Source organism: Equus caballus, chromosome 17, assembly GCF_041296265.1.
Source record: "Equus caballus isolate H_3958 breed thoroughbred chromosome 17, TB-T2T, whole genome shotgun sequence".
Taxonomy (NCBI): domain Eukaryota; kingdom Metazoa; phylum Chordata; class Mammalia; order Perissodactyla; family Equidae; genus Equus; species Equus caballus.
In genome coordinates this window covers 100,860,385-100,881,588 of record NC_091700.1, presented here as the reverse complement: position 1 = coordinate 100,881,588, position 21,204 = coordinate 100,860,385, and the positions used below count along the sequence as shown (strand labels likewise).

The 21,204-nt window shown below is 58.1% G+C and overlaps 1 protein-coding gene across 2 annotated transcripts in view; it reads right to left on the bottom strand.

The window, feature by feature from the left end:
- TMEM255B (transmembrane protein 255B) overlaps window positions 1-21,204 on the bottom strand; it is a 45,543-nt gene that overhangs the window by 18,152 nt on the left and 6,187 nt on the right. For both annotated transcript variants that reach the window (XM_023621902.2, XM_070240542.1), the window contains exons 2-4: window positions 18,240-18,382; window positions 16,004-16,066; window positions 2,143-2,232 (exon numbers count right to left, since the gene is read on the bottom strand). In XM_023621902.2, the coding sequence (XP_023477670.1) occupies window positions 2,143-2,232; window positions 16,004-16,066; window positions 18,240-18,382 (296 nt within the window). The remainder of the gene's footprint in view (window positions 1-2,142; window positions 2,233-16,003; window positions 16,067-18,239; window positions 18,383-21,204) is intronic.

Sequence of the window (21,204 nt, the reverse complement as noted above, 5' to 3'; positions counted from 1 at the left end):
ACCACTCACTCGGCCCCTGCTTACTGCAGCGGGATTCCACCTGGCGTCCACGACCCCGCCCCGGCCTGCCTTAGGCCTTGTCTGTGTCTGGCCGCCTGCAGAGCCTGGAGTGGGCCGCCCCTCACCCCGGCTCCCGGCCTCATCCTCTCCCAGGTCACAAGCCAGGCAGGAACCCTCAGGACTCAGTTGAAGACGCCCATCTTCAAACATCATATACAATTTCCTCAGTGAAATCCAGCTATTGCTGCTGGGCCCTGTATTTATAGGGGAAAAACCAGGCGTGTGAAACCTCGTCCAGCCTCTGCCTGTGGTTCCCAAAATGTCCACGCCTCATTTCAACTGAAAAAACATGGTCCGCCCAGGGAGGCACAGGCTTCTTTGATTGGGCAGACCCTGAAAGGCGTGCACGGTTTCTTGCATCCTCGGCCACACTCTAAGAGCTAAGAACAATCCCGTTACCAATAAGGAGGCTGGAAGCCCCTGGCTGAGCCCCGAGCTCGAACCCAGCCTTCTCTGGCTGAAAAGCCTGCACTTTGTTGTCCGTCTCACCGCAGCTCCCTGGCCGCCAGGCTCTCTGCACAGCTCAGGCTGGGGGCATGGTGGACAGTGAGTGGGCTCGGGCTGCGGAAGGACGTGGGGCCGGCTGCCTCGGCACCAGGGCTTTCCCGTCTCCTGAGTCAGCATTGCCCCTAGCATCGCGCTCTATGCTGGGCCTTCAGGACGAGGCACGGCAGAGTCGGTCTGGTGAGGACCCGCCTCCCGGCCTGCAGACGGCGTCTTCTCTGTCCTCACAGGTGAGAGGGACGAGGGAGCTCTCTGGGGCCTGTGTTATAAGGACACCGATCCCATTCGTGGGGCTCCGCCTCCCAGAGTTCCCCCGTGCCATCACCATATGTGGGGCTGGGCTTCAACACGTATGGGGGGACACGAACCTTCAGGGCTCAGCACAGGCCCTGGCCACGCCTCCCTGCACCGCCGCTCAGTGAAGAGCTTGGGGGCAGCAGGAACATGAGGCAGGTCTGCATCTCGGCCCAGTCACGTCTGTCTAAGGCCCTGAAAGGTCCACTCGTGGTTCTCGAGAAAGAGAACCGTCAGTGCACTGTGCCTGCCTCGCTGGAACGGGGGCCAAGAAGACGCTCCAGCTGGACGGGGCATCTCTGGACCACTTGTGGCACGGCCTCTGACTTCGCAGGTCAAAGGTGACATTGGGTGGAGGAATGCGGACGACAGCGCTACACGTGACCGACGCTGTCTGTCTGAAAGGCAGTGGGGACGCTGACGACCAGACGTGAGCGCTCCCAATACAACTCTGCCGCCGCGCTGCATTCAGCTCAACTGACAAGATGCCCAGACTCCTGTAATTTGCCTCGTTTGTAAGTCTGCCTGCGGTGAACCGGGAAGAACCATTTCCTGACGTAACAACAAATCTTCTATAAACATGGAAAAAAGGTTAGAAAAACATCCTACATGACAGACGATGGGTTTCACCTTCTGCCCTTGACTTGGCTCCATAACTGGTTTTAACACAATTTAACGTTCATATAACCGTCACCCTCACCAATCTCTCCCTTCTTTCCCCAGACCCTGTTCAGATAAGGCTGAATCAACACGAGTGGTGTTCTGTGCCGCAGCCGCACAGGAGGCACGCTTCTCGAACGTGTGTGTCCTGACCCAACTTGGCTCCAGTGTAAACAACCACCGGCAGATTCTTCCATCTCAGGCTCCCACAGCATTCAACAAATAAGCGGGAAAGGACTTCACAGGTGACCGCGCCAACCTGGAGGCTCTGTCATGATCTTACAAGAGAGACGTATTGAACCACAAACCCAGGGGAGTCACGAGGCAGCAGACCTGGGGCTGCACCTCGTCTCGTTTAGAGAGCCGAGGAGAGGGCCCTGCGAAGCTGCAGCATTTGACTCTAATGGAGGTGATGGTGCAGAGGGAGTGGGGAGGATGTTGGGGTCACTTTTGCAGGAAACAAGAAAAACTGAGAGAAGGGAAGGTAGCCTTTGGCAAATACAAGTGGAGAAAGAAACGTGGAGGTCGGTGAGCCAAGTCCTACGAGACGGGATTCCATTTTGTGAGGTAGGGTCTTTAAACCCGGGAAAGTGATAGAGAACAAAATAAGAAGATGGGACTCACGATGTGCCGAGCGGCAAAGACGCCGTCCACGGTGGCGCAGCAGAAGGCGGCCGCCACGCCGAAGCTGAGGAACACCACGGCTGCCACCAGCTGGAAGGGGAAACACAGAGGGAGCGGGCATTGAGTGTCCCACAGGAGCCTCTGTCCAATCACAAACCCGCCCACAGTCCCGCCCAGGGATTAGCTGCTGCTCCCGCAGAATCTCCCGCACCACGCCGCCCCTGGCCTCAGGGACTTACCGCCCAGGACGATCCGGGCAGATTTCGCCCCGAGCCGGCACATTCTTACTGTTTGATTTCACACGACAGGTGGACCGGAGGGCCCTGGACTGGGCCTTCAGTCCCTCGCCCCTCTGCACGCACCTCACGATCAGGGTTATTTACCCAGTGTCCACGGGGGTGTGTAAACGGTCTGCAATTTCTTCCTATTACAAATTCTGTTACAACGACCCTAAATGTGTTCTATATAAAAGATCTGGGCGTGCGTGTGAGTCTTTCTGTAGGAGAGACAGGGGGCACGTGCCTGCTGCCTCGTTCCCTCCCTCCCACAGCCTAACGCCCAGCTCCTCCTCCCAAACGACACTTTGTGTTATTAATCTTTAAGTTTTGCCAATCTGATGGGCAAGAAAAAGCCTTATTTTTATTTTAATTTGGATTTCTCTGAGGTTAAGAACATTTTCTTACATTTTTTGGCCATTTCTTAAAATTTTTTTTACCTTTCTTGTGAAATAATTTCAGGTTTACCAAAACAAACAGCAAGAATAGTACAAAGATAATACATCCCCAGATGTCCTTCCCTCAGATGCCCCGAGTGCTGACCCCTCAGAGCCACACCAGTGACCCTTCTTTGTCTGCAATGTCCCCCACAGCAGAGAGGACCGGCTCTCAGGATCCACAAGGCTGGTATTTATTTTTGCGGCCCTGGAACGTGCATAAAGTGATTTTGGAATTGCTAATCCGACCTCATGGAGATGGAGCTGCCAACCTGAGCACAACGTCCATGTGCAGGTCTTGTCTGCAGCCTTAAGAACAGCGGCAGAAACTGCTCTCTCTCGTTACCGGGGCAGCTCCCACCCCGTGGTTGAGGGGCCGAGCACCTGGTTGCTGTGCTCTGGATGGCCCCGCGCCTCTACATCCTTGTTGATCTGAATTATTTATTTGTTCAACAAAGCAGAGGGAGTCGGTAGACACTGGCTGGTCTGACATCAGAGCTTTGAGTTTCGGTTTTGATGGAAAGCCCCAATGGCTGCTCTGGGTGACAGAAGGGGACTCGAGGGCCGTGCTCCCTCTGAGCTGTTCCAAGGAGGGGGAGCTGCCAGCTCTCTGCATTCTCCGTGGACGAGCCCCTTCCCTCACCCCCGCCAGAGGCCAAGCCCCCACGTGTTGCTTCCAGATGAAAATGGTCCCCCGACACTGCAAATCTCAGCTGTCGCCCGAGTCCTTTGGGGGTCTCTGAACCAGCCCTCGGTTTCCCCATCCGGAAAAATGGGTGTGGAGCTCTGACTTAGCCACGCCTTGGACAAATGCTCCTCCGTGCCTGCCAGGACCCACGAGTGGTCTAGGCGCCGCAGTGCAGATGTGACACAAACAGCAGGCGACCAGGTCCCCCGAGGTCCGACACTTTGACATTTTATGAGGAATTGACGGAAGAGAACCCAGAGCCCCGGGGAGCTGAGCAGCGAGTTCCGCTGGCACAAGCCTCGCCTGAGCGGAAGACTCACTTCCAGCTGGAGTTTCCACAGCCGGGCCACTGAGAACCTAGTGTCGTGCACGGCTGCTCTGGGTCAACGGGTTGCACGGGGACGGGCCCCGAGGGGAGGCAGCGGCTGCTCCGAGAGCTGGAGAGAAGCAGAGACGGGTGGGGGGGCCTGTGAAGCATCGTAGCCCAAGGCGGCAGCTGCCATCACGGGCACAGAAGGGCCCTGGCCTCTCCCCTCAGACAAGGGAGGCAGGAACGGCCCCATGGGGAGCAGACCGAGCCTCCTGCAGGAGCACGCACGGCGGCGGGAGTGCACCGGGAACTGTGGCTGAGGTGGGACGTGAGCCCCGTGGTAACCGGGAAAGTCCCGGATGCTCAGGGAGTGCGGCTGGAGACAAACCCTCCCTCGGCCTCTGCGAGGAAGCGGGATCCTGGGGCTGATCCCGTGAAATCCCCGCATACAAACAGAACGGTCGTCGTGCGCAGGTCACGCAGAAATCGTCTGCAGAAATTATACCTGACTGAACTTCCTGCCCTCGTGTTGCTGTGATGAAAAAACACACAAAAACAAAGAAAAGGCTCGGAAGGCAGCTTTCTGGCCTCCCAGCACGGCCAGGCGCCTCCACTTCTCTGGAGGAAAATGAAAAGCCTGCGTCTAATTTGGCAGCTGTGTCCCCGCAGCCTCCGCCTTGACCTTCCGGCTCCCCGACGGCCAGGCTGGTCCTCCCTGGGGTCCACCCTGCAGAGATGGAATTTACCCCGCAGCTCACGCTCTTCCTTGGCAGCGGCCGTGAATCACGAGGCCACGCCGCCTCGTCAGCATCAGCCGGGAGAGGAGGGCGGCCCAGCCCGTGGCCCCCGCGAGAACGCTTCTGTGGGTGACCACAGCCTCGACCCAGCGCAGCCTCTGGAGGACACAGTGCCACGCTGTGCCGAAGGGGCGCCTGCCAATTCCTGTCGGGCAGAATTCCCGATCAGAGGCCAAAGGAACAAAGACGTGAAGATGAGCCAACTCACGTCAGAGCCCCCAAGTCCTTGAGCGAGGGCATCCTGGCCGGTCCTGAGGGAAGACGTGACGTGGTCCTCGTCGGTGGTTGGCAGAGAGCACCCAGCGTCAAGGTCGGAAGGGGATCGCTGGCCCCACCTGGAACCCCAACCCCAGGCCCATCAGGGGAGGGCCTGCCTGACAGAGAGCCCGTAGCCGTAATCTCTGGAGTTCAGATGCAGCCCGCCCCCGCCCCCGACCTCCCCAGGCAGCCCCATGGTCTCCGGAGGAGGCCGACTTCCTGACACAGAAGCCACGGGCGGCTAACTCGCTCCTCGGCACGTGTCTCCTGGGCACCTGCAGGCTCCAGACTCCGGGCAACACTGGGGTTCCCTGCGCACACGGCCCGACACCCTCTCTGCAGATGGCTCACCCAGCTCACGGGCAAGAACCCCTTTGATGGCACCATTCCCTCTTCCAGGCCTGCCTCCCCCGGTCCCCCACCATCCCAGGGCCTCTCTGGTGTCCCCAAGGAGCTGAGCTGTCCCAGGACAGCCCTCCCAGAGCCCAGCGGGGTCTGTGGCCAGTCCAGTGACCCCCTCAGAAGTGGGTGTCTGCCTGGCCCCGTGCGGTGTGTGCCACTCCAGCTCGGGGGTTGGCCCAGGAGGTCCCCTAAGCCCTTGCCAGTTGCCTGAGAGACTTCCAGAAGTGGCACTGCATGTGGCCTGCTGTCACCCCGTCACTTCCCTCACCGCGAGTGGGTGACCGGAGCTGCTGTCAGGACCTGCTGCCCCAGAGCTCACCCCACATCGACCTGATGACCTCGGAGGACGCCACGCTGCACATCCTGGCCGGCGGCCAGCTCTGACCCGGCTGCGGCCCGGTCACAGTCCCAGACAGCTGAGACCCTGGCATCGCGCCTCCACCTGCCCTCGTCCACAACGGCACAGAAAGCAGCTCCAGAGTCTCCTTGGAGGTTGCGGGCCTGCCCGCCCCTGCCTGGGCTCATGAGCTCGTTCCGATTGGGTCTCGCACAGATGGTCCCCACCACTCGAATGTCCCCATCCACCTCCAGCCGGCCCTGCCTGGTGCCTGTCCTTCCTCCACTCCTGGAATGGCAAAATTCAGGGCGAGCGAGACCACCTGCGGGATAAATTCAGCGCTGGGACGACCACCCCACGGTATTCCAGGGGCCTCTCTGTGCGTAAGCCCCAGCGCCCAGTGGGTGGCCTTGGGAGGGACCCTGGAAAGTCTCTCCTCCAGCCCTTCAGGCCAGAAGCGGAATCCTCGCCAGAATCGGGGGCGGGGGGAGAGCAGCCTCTCAGCAGAACCGGACGCTTCTCCTGGGTGTCGCCTGGCAGCCCTGCTCTCCTTCCAGCTGAGCCTTGTCAGCGAACACACACAGCGCGAATCCCCCCAGCTCTCTGAGGCACAAACCGAGTCCCTTCCACGGCCCGCAAGACCTCCAGAACCCGCAGCCTCCGCAATCAGACACTGCCTGTCGCGGCAGGGCTGCAGAAGCTCTAGATCGGGGTCGTGAATGCATCCACCGCTCCGCACGTGGTCTCTCCTCTCGGGAGAAGGGCGCCAAGTTCTCCCAGGGAAAGGTCACCTCCACACCTCTGCTGGGCTCAGAGCCCACGTCCCAGCAGGGAAAGTAGATTAAAAACAAACGCCAAATAGGCAGATAAGGTGGAGGGGATACGAGGAAAAGACAGAAAGGAACAGGGCAAGGAGACCACGTCTGTGGGAGGCCCTCACCACGGAGCACAGGCCTCTGGGGGCTGGGGCGTCGGAAGAGATCAGGCACCAAGGGGACAACCCAGGCTCCCACACAGCTGAGCAAAGGCCCCGAGTGGGGAGAGCAGGGGAGGGGCAGGCCAGCCCAGAGCAGGCCCCGCAGGACTTGGGGTCTTTTTTTTTTTGAGGAAGATTAGCCCTGAGCTCACTACTGCCAGTCCTCCTCTTTTTGCTGAGGAAGACTGGCCCTGAGCTAACATCCGTGCCCATCTTCCTCTACTGTATATGTGGGACGCCTACCACAGCATGGCGTGCCAAGCGGTGCCATGTCCACACCCGGGATCCGAACCAGCGAACCCCGGGCTGCCGAGAAGCGGAACGTGCGCACTTAACCGCTGTGCCACTGGGCCGGCCCCGAGGACTTGGGGTCTTATTGTGGGCAAGACGGCACACAGAGGGCTTTGGGAAGATCCACCCTGGACGTAAGGGAATTCTCTGAGCAGGGAGTGAACCGAAGCAGGGGAAACGGGCGCAGCTAGGACAGGGATGACTGAGGCCCCAGCAGCAGAGGAGCCGTGCTGAGGGCGAGGGAGCGGATCTGAAGGTGGAGCCGGGAAGACGAGGGGGGCAAAGACGGGTGGGGGACTGCAGGGTTTTGGGGGGCCGTCTGTGAGGGCGGACGCGGCACTGATGGAGGAGGCAGGCGGCACCGGAAGTGCGGTCCTGAGGGCTCAGTGTGACAGCACGACGGGGCGGGCAGAGACACAGCACCATCGCCAGGACAGAACGTCACCAGGACGGAGCCAGGGAGGCCACAGGAGGCTCCAAAACCAAGGCATCGAGGCAGCACTCTCCCATCATCCCTCCCCAGGTCCCCCCTCCCCAGGTCCCCCCTCCCCACGCCCGTCCTCCCCACGCCCCTCCTCCCCACGCCCCTCCTCCCCTCGCCCCTCCTCCCCACGCCCCACCTCCCCTCTTGTCCCTCATCACTGTGTGTCCCCCCTCCCCACGCCCCTCCTCCCCACGCCCCCCCTCCTCCCCACGCCCCTCCTCCCCTCGCCCCTCCTCCCCACGCCCGTCCTCCCCACGCCCCTCCTCCCCACGCCCCTCCTCCCCACGCCCCTCCTCCCCTCTTGTCCCTCCTCCCCACGCCCCACCTCCCCACGCCCCACCTCCCCTCTTGTCCCTCATCCCTGTGTGTCCCCCCTCCCCACACCCCTCCTCCCCTCTTGTCCCCCCTCCCCACGCCCCCCTCCTCCCCACACCCCCCCTCCCCAAGCCCCCCTCCCCACACCCCTCCTCCCCTTTTGTCCCCCCTCCCCACACCCCTCCTCCCCTCTTGTCCCTCCTCCCCACGCCCCTCCTCCCCGCACTCCTCCTCCCCTCTTGCCCCTCCTCCCCACACCCCTCCTCCCCTCTTGTCCCTCATCCCTGTGTGTCCCCCCTCCCCACGCCCCTCCTCCCCTCTTGTCCCTCCTCCCCACGCCCCTCCTCCCCACGCCCCACCTCCCCTCTTGTCCCTCATCCCTGTGTGTCCCCCCTCCCCACGCCCCTCCTCCCCACGCCCCTCCTCCCCTCTTGCCCCTCCTCCCCACGCCCCTCCTCCCCACGCCCCTCATCCCTGTGTGTCCCCCCTCCCCACGCCCCTCCTCCCCACACCCCTCCTCCCCTCTTGTCCCTCCTCCCCACGCCCCTCCTCCCCACGCCCCTTCTCCCCACTTGTCCCTCCTCCCCTCTTGCCCCTCCTCCCCACGCCCCTCCTCCCCTCTTGTCCCTCATCCCTGAGTGCCCCCCCTCTCCTTTTCTGACCCAGTCCCCTGCAGCTTTCTGCCCCACCCTCTGGCGCTGTCACTGGCAAAACCCGATACACACTCGGCCCCTTTGCGACACCCCGTCCCTCCTGGCTGTGCTCGGGGTTGTCCTGCCCCAGGACGTGCTGGCCCTGCAGGCCTCTCCTGTCCTGGTCCCTGGGCCTCGGGACAGGCCGTCTCCCGCCTGGCGCGTGTCACACACAGACCAGCCTCCCTTCTACTGCCCACCCCCACACCGAGTCCACGCCTCAGACTTGGTCCTCCTGGCGGCTGTGGTTCGCTGATCCTGGGCGACTCCCTCGTTCCCGGCTCACCGTCACCCTCCCCGGTGTGACGCCTGCCACGATCCTCAGTGACTCTGATGTCCAGGGTGACCCCTCCCTGCCTGGGCTCTCAGCCCCTGGACCAGCTTTGCCGCCTGCTTTGTCTTACTTTCCGGGGTTTGTCTTGCACCCCCACGTCCTGTCTCCTGCCCAGTGACACTCCTCCCACCCAGCCCTTCATCCCGCTGGTCCTCCACACAGTTGCCACCCCCTCTGAACCCATTTCCCAGCCCACGGACCCTGGTCAGCCCTTATCACCCCTCTGAACACAGCCACCCCCTGCTCGTCACAAACGTTGTCATACTCACCTGCCAAACCCAACCCCGTTCTCCCGCCGTCTACACACCTGCACAGGTGAGCGTGGAGACCTGTCCTCACCCAACTCAGGGCCACCCCAGCCACACTCGCTCTTCCCTCCGCCCCTCACACTCCTCCTCCCACCCCTCTCCGCAGTCAGTGACCCTGCGCTCAGAAGAAAACGGCACAGCACCTGCCCCACACCTGCCAGCCCTGGCCATCCCCTGTGGCTCCTCCGACCGCTCCACTTCCCTGAAAGTAACCTCCCGACGGGGCGGACGGCCCTCGGCACGCTCGCCTCCCGTCCCACCTTGTCACGGTAGCCATGTCCTGATGGCACGAATCCCTGGTCCAGCCTCAGACCTCACGGAGCGGGTCAGTCAGGAGCACATGACACGCTGACCACTCCCCTACAGACCACACACTTGCCCACGTGCAAACGGCCGTGTGGCTACGACTCCAGCACCGTAGATAACAGCAGGTTCTCACTTCCCGCCCAGCTCCTTCTGCCGTGCTGGTGCCCGGCCACAGAGCTCAGAGGGTCTCAGGGCTCGCATTCGACCAGACAGACAAACGCCCGACACCCGAACCCCTGCAGGAAGCGTTTCATCTGTACATCACTTCTCATGAGTCCCTTTGGTTCTCGTAGTTCAGTTTTAAACTATGTTCCAGGAGCATTCCAGCGCCTCTGGCTGTGTGTCTTGTCTGTGTGTCTGTGTCTGTCTGTGTGTCTGTCTGTGTGACTGTGTCTGTGTCTCTGTATCTGTCTGTGTGTGTCTGTCTCTGTCTGTGTGTGTCTGTGTGTCTCTGTGTATGTCTTTGTGTCTGTGTGTGTCTCTATGTGTGTGTGTGTCTGTCTCTCTGTGTGTCTGTCTATCTCTGTGTGTCCCTATGTGTGTGTGTATCTGTGTGTGTGTTTGTGTCTCTGTGTGTCTCTATCTGTGTGTATCTGTGTCTGTCTGTGTGTGTTTGTCTCTCTCTGTGTGTGTATGTCTGTGTCTCTGTGTGTGTCTGTCTGTGTGTATGTCTCTCTCTCTCTCTCTCTCTCTCTCTCTCTGTCTGTATCTCTGTGTGTGTCCGTGTGTGCTTGTGTGTGCGCACATGCACATGGCAGGGCATTGGCAGTTGACAGACGTCTTGGCCCTCACCTTCCCCTCCCCGGCCTCTGGACCATCAGGACTACAGAGCCATTAGGAAATCAATGATTCCTGTGTCTGTTGGGTGAGGAGAAAGCAAGAACTCAGTCATCGATGGAAAAATAGCAGAAGCTGACTCAATTTGGGGCATTCTTCAGATGTCACTGGGGAGTAACATGGTAACAGGTGGAGATAATGGTGACGCCACATCTGATGATTAGATTCCACCCCTTCAACTGAACAGAGGGAAATATTTACAGACAAAATGATACCATGTCTGGGACTTGTTTCAAAATAACACAGGAAAGGAAGAAATAGATGGAGATGAACCCAGACTGACCGTGAGTCAGCAGCTGATGATGCTGCTGAGGGACCCAGAGGGGCCGTTATGCCATTCTGTCTACTTGTGTATACGTTTAAATTCTGTACGTAAAGTTAAACAGAAATCAAGAGAAAAGAAAGCATTCCTAGACATCTGGAGGCACTTGAAACACAAGCGTTCCCTCTTCAGCTGACATTCTCTCAGCTTGCAATCGTCTCCTTTTGAAACAACTCGAAAGCTCTGACTGACCCATGTGCTTAAATACGGTGATGTAAATACATATAAGACGTGACAACGGCTTCCACTCTCTGAATGCCTGTCAGGGGCCAGCATCGTGCTGGATATTCTCACATTCGTTAACTCTGACGCTCCCAACGACCCAGACAATGAAGACACTGAGGTTCAGAATGGCCAAGTGAGCTCCCCCAGACCACACAGCTACAAATGCTGGACACAGGCTCCAGCTTTCATAAATACTACATTAAATGTTAGGCAGCGAAATAAACGTTTGTCACAGAAAGTTAGCCTGGAAGATCGCCTCCCCTGAAGGGGCAGAAACGAGCCCACAGGCATCACAGACAACCCCAGTCAGAAGGCTCTGGTCCGAGGGGCGGGGGGTCCTGACCCTCCTGGCAGGCAGGGGAGCTTCCTGGGGGGCTGGCCCACACCGCTCTGGAGCTGCTGTCACCTCCGCACTTTGATCCTCCGATTCCAAGGCCCACGTTTCTTTTACTTAAGCCATGGAAGCAGACCTCCAGCATCCAGACAGGAGAGGAAGAAGAAACACTACCCCTGTTTCCAGACGACACGATCTCATGGGTGGAAAACCCTAAGAAGCCACTAAAAACCATCAGAACTAATGGATGAGTTCAACAGGGCTGCAGATATAAGATCAACACAGAGGGGCGGCCCCGTGGCCAAGTGGTTAAGTTCGTGCACTCCTCTTACACAGCCTGAGGGTTCACCAGTTCGGATCCTGGGCGCCGCCACGGCACCACTTGTCAGGCCACACTGAGGCGGGGCCCACATAGCAGCCAGAGGGACCTACAACTAGAATGTACAACCATGTCCTGGGGCTTTGAGGAGAAAAAAAAAAGAAGAGGAAGATTGGCAACAGATGTGAGCGCACAGCCAGACTTCCTCACCAAAAAAAAAAAAGCATACTTTAAAAAAAAATCCCATTAAAAAAAAAAGATCAACATAGAAAAATCAATTGTATTTTTATAACTTGCAGTGAACAATCCAAAAATGAAGTTAAGAAAACAATTCTATTCACAATAGCCTCAAAAAGAATAAAATACTTAAGAACAAATTTAACAAAAGAAGTGCCAAACTTAGACTCTTAAAATAACAAAACATTGTTGAAAGAAATGAAAGAAGGCTTTAAAAAGTGGAAAAGTATCCCATGGTCATGGGTCAAGATACTTAACGTTGTTAAGATGGCAGCACTCCCTAAACGGATCTGAGGATTCGGCACCGTCTCTATCAGAAGCCCAGCTGACGTCTTTGTAGAAATCGATGAGCTGATTCTAAAACTTACATTGAATCGCAAGGAAACAGAATAACCAAAACAATCCTGAAAAAGAGGGACACAGTAGAAGGACTCGTGTCCAGATTTCAAACTTACTACAAAGCAACAGTAAGCAAGACGGCATGTTCGGGCACAAAGACAGACTCATAGATCAACAGAACAGGATTGAGAATCCAAACATAAACACACACACCCACGGCCGAGTGATTATCAGGAAGGGCGTCAAGGCCACTCACGGGGGTAGGACAGGCTTTTCCCCAAATTTTGCTGGACAACCGAGTAGCCACATGAAAGGATCGAATGTGGACCCCTACCTCACACTGTATACAGATGTTAACTCAAAACAGACCAAAGACTTAAATGTGACAAAACTCTGAGAAAACGTAGGGGCAAATCTTCATGACCTTGGAATTGGTGTGGAATTCTTGGAAATGGCACCAAAGTCACAAGCAACAAAATAAAACATAGACAAATTGGGCTTCGTCAAAACTGAAAACTTTTGTTCCACAAGGACACCATCGAAAGGGTGAAAAGACAACGCACAGAATGGGAGAAAGGATTGGTAAATCACGTGTCTGCTAAGGACTTGCATCTAGAATACATAAAGGATTCGGACAACTCAACAACAAAAAAAGTCACTCAATTTAAAAATAGGCAGGCGGCTGGCCTGGTGGTGCAGTGGTTAAGTGCGTACGTTCCACTTTGGTGGCCCGGGGTTTGCTGGTTTGAATCCCGGGTGCAGACATGGCACCGCTTGGTAAGCCACACTGTGGTAGGCGTCCCACATATAAAGTAGAGGAAGATGGGCACTGATGTTAGCTCAGGGCCAGTCTTCCTCAGCAAAAAGAGGAGGATTGGCAGCAGTTAGCTCAGGGCTAATCTTCCTAAAAAAAAAAAAAGGGCAAAGGATTCGAATGGACATTTCTCCAAAAAAAGATACACCAAAGGCCAGTTAGCACGAGTCCTCCACATCATTAGTTGACAAGGAAATACAAATCAAACCCACAAGGAGACACCACTCCACACCCACAAGGATGGCCAAATAAAAACACAGACAACAACAAGAGTCAGCGAGGATGTGGAGAAGCTGGAGCCCTCACCACTGCTGGTGGGAATGTAAAATGGAGCGGCCACTTTGAAAACAGTCTGACAATCCTCAAACGATTAAACGTGGTTACACATGACCCAGCGCCTCCACTCCTGGATACCTACCTTAGAGCAACGACAACACGTCCACAGAAACTTGGACCCAGACGTTCAGAGCAGCAGCATCGCAACAGCCAAAAGTGGTGACAGCTCTAACGCCATCGGCTGACGAAGGATGAACACCCACACGACGGAAGCGGCTCAGCCGTAAGAAGGAATGAAGCACTGACACACGCTATGACCTGGACGAACCTTGAAAGCATCGGCTCAGTGCAAGAAGCCAGACACAAAGGACCCCGTGGTGTGTGAGTCTATTCAAGTGAGAGTCCCGCATAGGGGTCCACAGACAGAAGCAGATGAAGCTGCCTGGGGCTGGAGGTGGGGACAGAGGGCTGACAGCTGCCAGGTACAGGCTTCCCATCAAGGCAGGGAAAATGTCCTGAATGGTTGCTCCTGTCTATGGATATACTAAAATCCATTGAGTTCTACACATTAAACAGTGAGTTATATGGTATGTGGATTATATCTCAGCACAGGTGTTTAAAAAGGGGGAAAGAAACAGGCATCCCAGGACCGGATCAGGTCCACAGTTCCCAAGACTGCGCAGCCCATGTGCCACCCGGCACACGGCCGCACCCCCGGCTTCCCACCGGCCTGCCCTTTGGGGAAATCATGTAGACAAGCTCTCAGGAGCCCCTCAAGCTGTGGCCTAAGGTGCTGAGCGCCACCTCGGGCAGGGCCCGCAACCCTCCTGGAAGGCAGGAGCACGTGGGATCCCTCGGTGGGGTGCACAGGGACGCCCGGTGACAGCTAGGCAGGGGGGCAGGAGCACGGGGGCCAGACAGGACCGGGGAGCGAGAGGGAGCGGGAGCCGCAGGAACGTCCCTCCACGGCGCGGTTCCAGCTGCTCCTCCACCAACAGGGAGCCCCTCCCTCCAACACCAGCTTTTCCTGAGGAAACAGGTTCAGCTCTCACCTCAGTGCAGCGTCAAACCTCCTGTCTCTCCGGGTAGTTACACTGCAGTGCGTTTAAGCGTGGAAGGGCCAGGCCCTGTGCTGTAGCGGTTAAGATCCGGCGCTCTCACGGCTGCAGCCCAGGTCCTTTCCTGGTGACCCACACCACCGTCTGTCATTGTCACACTGTGGCGGCTGCGTGTGGCTGTGATGCTGAGAGCTCTGCCACCGGGATTTCGGATACCAGCGGGGTCACCCCTGGGAGACGGGTTTCAGCGGAGTTTCCAGAACAAGACAGACCAGGAAGGAGGACCTGGCCACCCACTTCTGGAAAAATGGGCCACAAACCCCTGTGCAGAGCAGCGGAGTGTCATCTGACGGGGCACAGGAAGGCGGGGGATGGCGCAGACAGACCTGGCCGAGGTTCCTCTGCTGCCCACGGGGCACTAGGAGGCGGAATCGACTCCACGGCACTGATAAAAGACATGGAAGGAAATGCGTGTCCCCAGTGAAGATTCTTCAGCACCACGCAAGTGATCAGCGCACAGAATCAGCCTTGCGGGGATGTGTGAAGGCCCCGCGGCAGACACAGGAGCGAGGGCTTCCATTCATTTTCAGCTCAGCCCCACTCACCTCCTTCCTGGAGGAGAGTCAATGGGGGGGGGGGGGGGCGGGGCTCCCAGGGCCCGAGACGGTGCCCTCCCAGGCCCCTCTTTCCTGTGATCCAGGCAAAGCCGAGAAGGATAAGCCGGGTGGGACCCAGAGGAAAAGCCCAGAGCCAGCCCACCTCTGCGCTGCCAGGAGACTCGAGGAGGGAAAGACGCCCCACTGCCTCCCAATATTTAGGGCAAAACACTTCTTTCCACCCGAATCCCAGTCTCTTTGACTATCCCCCTTCCCCAGCCCCAGGGCCCTCCCACCCTCTCAGCCGCTCCTCTGCCCAGGGGTCCATTCTCTCATCCCACGTGGGTTATGACGAGACACCATGGCCGAGCCGTCTGACCGTCCTGTCAGCCAGGGAACGGGGACACATGGGGTGATGGGTCCCATCACTGTCTCACACACCCATGATGGCCCAGGGCAGGCCACATTGAACGTGGTGAGACAACAGGACGACAGCCAGTGCAGGGGCCGTGAAAACGCCAGCACAGTCTGACACAGTAATTTGGGGATGAGACAGAAACGGCCACACGGCCCAACCCGCATCCCCCTGAACACCACTCTCAAAACTCAACACTGGCTGTCCAGTGAATTGGCAAAATTAACTATTATTCTTACAGCTCTCTTCCCAAAAGCAGTGCGCCAACAAACAGGTTCCCAGTTGAGGTGATCAATAAAGACATCGGGTTTGCGAAATGGACCTAGTTGCCATTCATACACAAGCAAGCGTTCACGGACAGGCGGCATCCAGAGTCCACTCCACAGAGACCGTCTGAGCCACGGTTCCTCCCGCTTTCCATTCACCACTTCCCCCCGTCTGGGGAAGCCCACACACCACCTTATCCCAAAGGGAAGGGCAGACGCTGGGACTGTCGACTCAAAAGGAGAGATGCTCATTCACATGTGTCTCTCTGAACTTTACACACCATGAGTTAATTTAATCTGCCAACCACCCCAGCCCACCCCACACCCTGAACTTCCCGTGCCACAACCTGAGCTGCTGGGACCACAGTATGAGGTTATAGATGTACCCTACAACTCTAGCAGTGCCACTCAGACTAAGATGTGAACGGCACCCACTAAGCCCTGAGTCCAGGGTTGCACAGTGCACAGCCTGGGGCACCTTGGTGCTGATCCCGTAGGCTGCCAGATTGAGGTGGGGGCTCTCCCAGGAACACCAGCTACAGCCGGAACATCCTCTGTTGAGGGCAACACTCCCCACCACTCCACGCTTGAAAGACACACTGTGTGTTCTTACCATTTGCCGTCTATTCTCCACCAGGTTGATGCCAATCATTCCCAAGAACGATCCGAAGCCGAGCTAACACCAGAGAGAAAACAAGGGAGAAAGCACTCGGTTAGCACGGCTGGCGGCTGACCCGCCACAGTAAACAATGTGTGGGAGCTTCCTACCCCAAACACCTTCTCACGGGCGAGGCTGCCATTCCCACTGCGCAAGGGTGACCGCTAAGTGGCAGCCAGGACCTCGCCTGGCAGGGTGGCTTCTTGGCTTCATCAGAGCCGCAGCTGGAACAGAAGCCGCTGAAATACGACCCATCTCCTCTCTGTGTCCCCACTTTAACTCTCACGTCGGTTTTACTCTGGTTACAGGAAAATCGAGTCCAGGTGCCCCCTCCCCGGCATGGAGGACAACATCCTCACAGTAAGTCGACCACTCAGGGCCCCTCTCTTGTGTCTGCTCCTCAGGTGTGAGGCCCCCCGATCGCTCCCCAGGCCTGTCTGCAGGCCCAGCGTCAGAGAACGACTCCTCAGGTAAGACCCTGGGAAAGTGGAAGTGAAGACATTTCAGAAGAGCTGCCCGTCACCCCCGGACTCACTGGCCCGCTCGAGGACGGCGCTCGGCTCAGGTGGGCAGGCAGACAGGCAGCCTGGGGCTCCTGAGAATCAGTCCTCTTGCTCCTCGAGAGCCGGAGCTCCTGGCCCCCAGGAGGAAGCGATGCGATGCGGGAAGCGGGTTCCTCCTGAGACCGGCTCTCTCCCGTGTCTCCAGGTTGGCGCGGGGTCTCCGCAGAGCGACTTCCGTCCACATTTCTCTAGTGGATTCACGCTGCATCCACAGCTCCTCTCAGAGCCGCCCGGGCTGCACTCACTCCATCAGGCGTCGCCCGGAACCAGCGTCCTCACCGAGCTGGGTGCTGACAGCATCAGGAGGGTCTGAATACGATCTCGAGATGAAACCCCGAGTGAGTGGAGCTTAAGAACAAGCAAAAAAACTACCACTCGAGACGCATCTTGATCCTTTGAGGTAATTTCGGGGACGTGTCCCCAGCCACCAGCTCCCCAAATTCCAGGCTCCCTTCCCGTACAGGACACACGGCAGAAAAGCGGGGTCCTCGACGTGAGGTTCCACTGGTGAAACTTTCTGCATAGACACTATCTATGTATGTTTACTCGTGAATTATATACTGGTAGGTAATGCAGATTTATAAAGCACAGACAGAAGACAAAATAAAAGATAATATGAAGATGAAATGAAAAATATTTGTAAAATATTTATAAATATTGAGTGCCAAAACCTTTTTCGTCCTTGCTAAAAATGTTATCAACATCATTACTAGTCTTGATAACACTCTTAGTGGGAGTAATTGATTAAATAAGCTTCATTTTTGAAAAAAATCTTGGTTTAGCTCTTCATGACACAGCAACTCAGGGTTCGGTGCATTTTAAGGGCATTGTAGCTGATCAAAGGCAATTTCACAGACTCTCCCTGTGTGCAAAGTGGACACCGGAGCAGACGTTATTGCTGACAACAGTGAACGTGAATTCATACGTCAAAAAGTCTTCTAGATAATTCTGGATTTGGGTGACTGCTTCTCGCCAGGTCAAATGAGCTGTCATGGATTTAGCAGGTGGCACCGCTGTCCAGAATCTGGAATCAGGAGTGGCTCAGGCCGGCCCCTGCCATCCTACACAACCACATTACAAACGCCATCGTCCATCAAGCTCGGCGGCAGGCGGCTCGTAAAGCCACACGTCCGTTTCCCGAGGGTCAGTCTGGTCAGCTCGGTCCCACGGGGCTAAAGCCCAGGTATGGAGCACTGGTTCCCTCGGAGGCTGGGGGAGGATGTAGGCTGGGCCTTTCCCGCATCCAAGGGGCCGCACCCCTTGGCTCTGGGCCCTTCCTCCACCGTCGACACCTCTCCCATCAAGGCTCGACCCCTCCCTGCCCCCTCCTCCACAGGTAAGGACCCTGTGCTCACACTGGGCCACCTGGATGGTGCGGGATGACCACCACGCCCTCCTGAGGCCGACTGGCAACGCTCAGCCCCTTTTTGGTGCAGCCCACCCCATTCACGAGTCCCATGGAGTAGGGCACGGACGCCTTTGGGGTCACTACTCTGCTGCCCACAACCACCAATGCAAGTTTCCAGGCCCCAGAGCCCAGCTCCGTGGGGCTGGAGCTGTGTCACCACCACACAGCACTCTGTGGAGCCCGCCCCCTGCCCCGCAGACCCCGGGGACACGGGACTCACGATGATTCCTGGGTAGTAGCCCCCCGCGGTCACGTTCTCCGTCCTGGTGGTGGCGGCGAGGCCGATGGTCAGGATGAGGACGGACACCACCAACAGAGACCCCACAAACCAAAGGGAAGTCTTCTTTCTTCTCGCAAACGCTTCTGGGAGGAGGGCAGACGGGGCACCGTTAGTCAGGGGACGGGCTCAGAGAGGGTGTCCCATGTGACGCACCGAGGGTCAGCTCTTCCCTCTGAGCTCTGGGAGGTCTCGCCGCTGCCACATCCCGGGAGCCTGGGACCAGCCCGCTGCTCCCTCCTGCACCAGGGCCCCCTCGGGTGCCCCGAACCAGCCTCTGGAAGCCCCCAACCCCCACGCCCACGACCTCTTTCTTTTCGGCCGCCCCGGTTCTCAGAGCAGGGTCTGGGAGGCACCCTTGCCGCCCCTCGGGCCTCACAGGGTCTCTGCCGGGCCCTTGACGCCACGTCCCGAACAGCACTGACCCTGCATGTCTCACCTGCACAGCTGCCCGCGTCCGCGCTCCCTGTACCTGCCCGGGGCAGACGCGGGAGCCCTGCCCCTGCCGCCCCCACTGCCCAGAGGGGCCGGGGCCTGGCCACTCTCACCACACGACACTCCCCAACATCATCCCCCGAAGATGAGCCCACGAGGGCAGCTGGGGTCTGTCCTGCTCCCCGCTCCTGCCACCCCAACTCCCAGAGGGGCCGGGGCCTGCCCACTCTCACCACTTGACACTCCCCGACATCATTCGCTGACGATGAGCCCATGAGGGCGGCTGGGGTCTGTCCTGCTCCCGCACCTGATGCTGCCCACACAGTTGGTTCACCACAGACACCAGCTCCCTTCCAGCGCCCTCCCCCTCCCCAGGCCGCAGGGCCCAAAGGCCTTCACCCTGGCAGGCAACCCCATGGCCAATTCAGGCCGACCCCTTCCTGAGCATCTGCCCAGCCGGCTGCCACTCCAAGCGCCTCGCCTGGGCCCCGGCCGAGTCCCGAGCCTGGACACCAGCCCGTTCTGAGGCTGGAGCAAGACCTCCAGCTCAGCCTGACCAGGCCCAGAGCAGTCGCGTCCCTCCAGGCAGCCAGCACCTGGCGCGCTCTGCCCCATGAATGTGGCCTGCGGCCTGTCCACACACAGCTGTCACCCCGGGGGCCCAGAGGGCGCCTCGTCTTCCATCTCCGGCGTCTAGCTCAGCCCAAAGGGTGAAGGATTGAACGGGGAGGGGGCAGAAAGAAAGCAGGAAGTGTGCTGGAGGCCACCATAGCCCCCAGGCGTGCCCTTCCCTCTGCCCTGTGAACAGGCCCCTGTATGTGATGTGGAGGTGTGCCCAGCCAAGCATGGCATTGTCCAGCCTCTGTTCCAGCTGCGTGATTACTTATCCATCCAAGCAAAGGACAGTGGGCAGGACCTATGGGAAGTCTTCTAAAGGAGCTGTCCCCTTGCCTTTCTCTCTTCATTCTTCCTGTTGCCTGGAACATGGACAGAAAGCAGGGCCCCAGCAGCTGTTCTGGACCATGAGGGATCCTTGAGAATGGAAGCCACAGGCAGAATGACAGAGCAGAAAGGCAGCCCTGCTCACCCACCTCCACACTGATGAGGTAACAGGATAAACCTCTGGGTTCTAAGCCACTACTCTGGATGTCCGGGAATCCACAGCCAAACCCAATTCTAACTGCGGCGGAGCTCAAGGAAGACGCAGGAAAGGGGAGCTTCCCATCGCCCGCGTTTCCTCCCTCAGGTCTCGACCTCTGGGTGTGCACTGACCTACTTCCCGCCCCACAGCGTGTCTGGGGAAGGCAGGGCAGCCTCTCGAAGACAGCCATTCGCTCTCAGACACACCAGCCCCGACCTGTCACCAGCAAGTGCACGCGGAGGCAGACAGCGGAGGGCAGGACGAGGGCCTCCACGCCGAGCCAGCCGGGCTGCTGGGTCTTGTTTGGGAAGCTTAACCCTCTTGGTTCCCATGAGTCCAAAGCAAAACGGGAGACGAAAGGGAAACACGGTGCTTCTTCCTATGCCAACGTGTCTAAAATCCACAGAGCGTGTGTGTGAGTGAGTGTCTGTGTATCTTTGTGAGTGTGAGTGTGTCTGTGCAAGTGTGTATCTGTGTGTGTCTGTGAGTGTGTGAGAGTGAGAGTGTGAGTTTGCGAGTGTGTCTGTGTGTGAGTGTGTGTCTGGGTGTGTAACAGGGAGGCAGCGCACATTTGATCACAACGCTGGCGCAGTGGCCTCCTGACTCAGGGCAGGCAGAATTTTCACGCTCCAGGAGGCCTGCGCCTGTAGACTCGCACTTCTGCCGTCCCATCGCAAAGCTTGATGGCCAGTCAAGGGCACAACCCCAAGAACGGGATTGTCACACCCTCAGAAATAAGTGACACAAAACCACAAATCAGGTGCAAACTCAGAAGGACTGGCTGACGTGAGGACGCGGTTCTTACCCAGTGACGTCAGGGACGTGGTCTCAGGAAGGACGCTTCATCCGGAGGCCAAAAGAACACCGACAGGCCCGCTCTCCTTCCCCGGCACCTCCAGATCCTCGGAGGACCCTCTCGGAGAATCTCGTCCTAAAGCAACTGTGACCCTCACCCTGGAGGACGAGATCAACTCACTCTCGAAGATCATAAGCCACTGGCTCCGACCAGCAGCCGACCGTCTTGGTTACGCGCCCCTCTCTGCCTCCCTAAAAAGGAGGTGTATTTCAGGGTCCGCAGGGGCGGTTCTCCTGCCTGCCCCCGGTGCCCCGGGAGGCGGCGCTGTGGCTGGCTTCGAGAGGGATGGTGGCGCTCTGGGTTTTCCTGACTCCTGCAGCAGGAGGAGCGGCTGCCGTGTCGACAGCAAACTAGAGGTACGAGGATGGACCGAACACAACCCGCTCCGAAGGCTCACGCCTGAGGACGGAGCAGCCTGGCAGCCCAGCCACACGGGGAAGAGCAAGGAGGCCACTGGCCGTGGGCAGGACACCCGC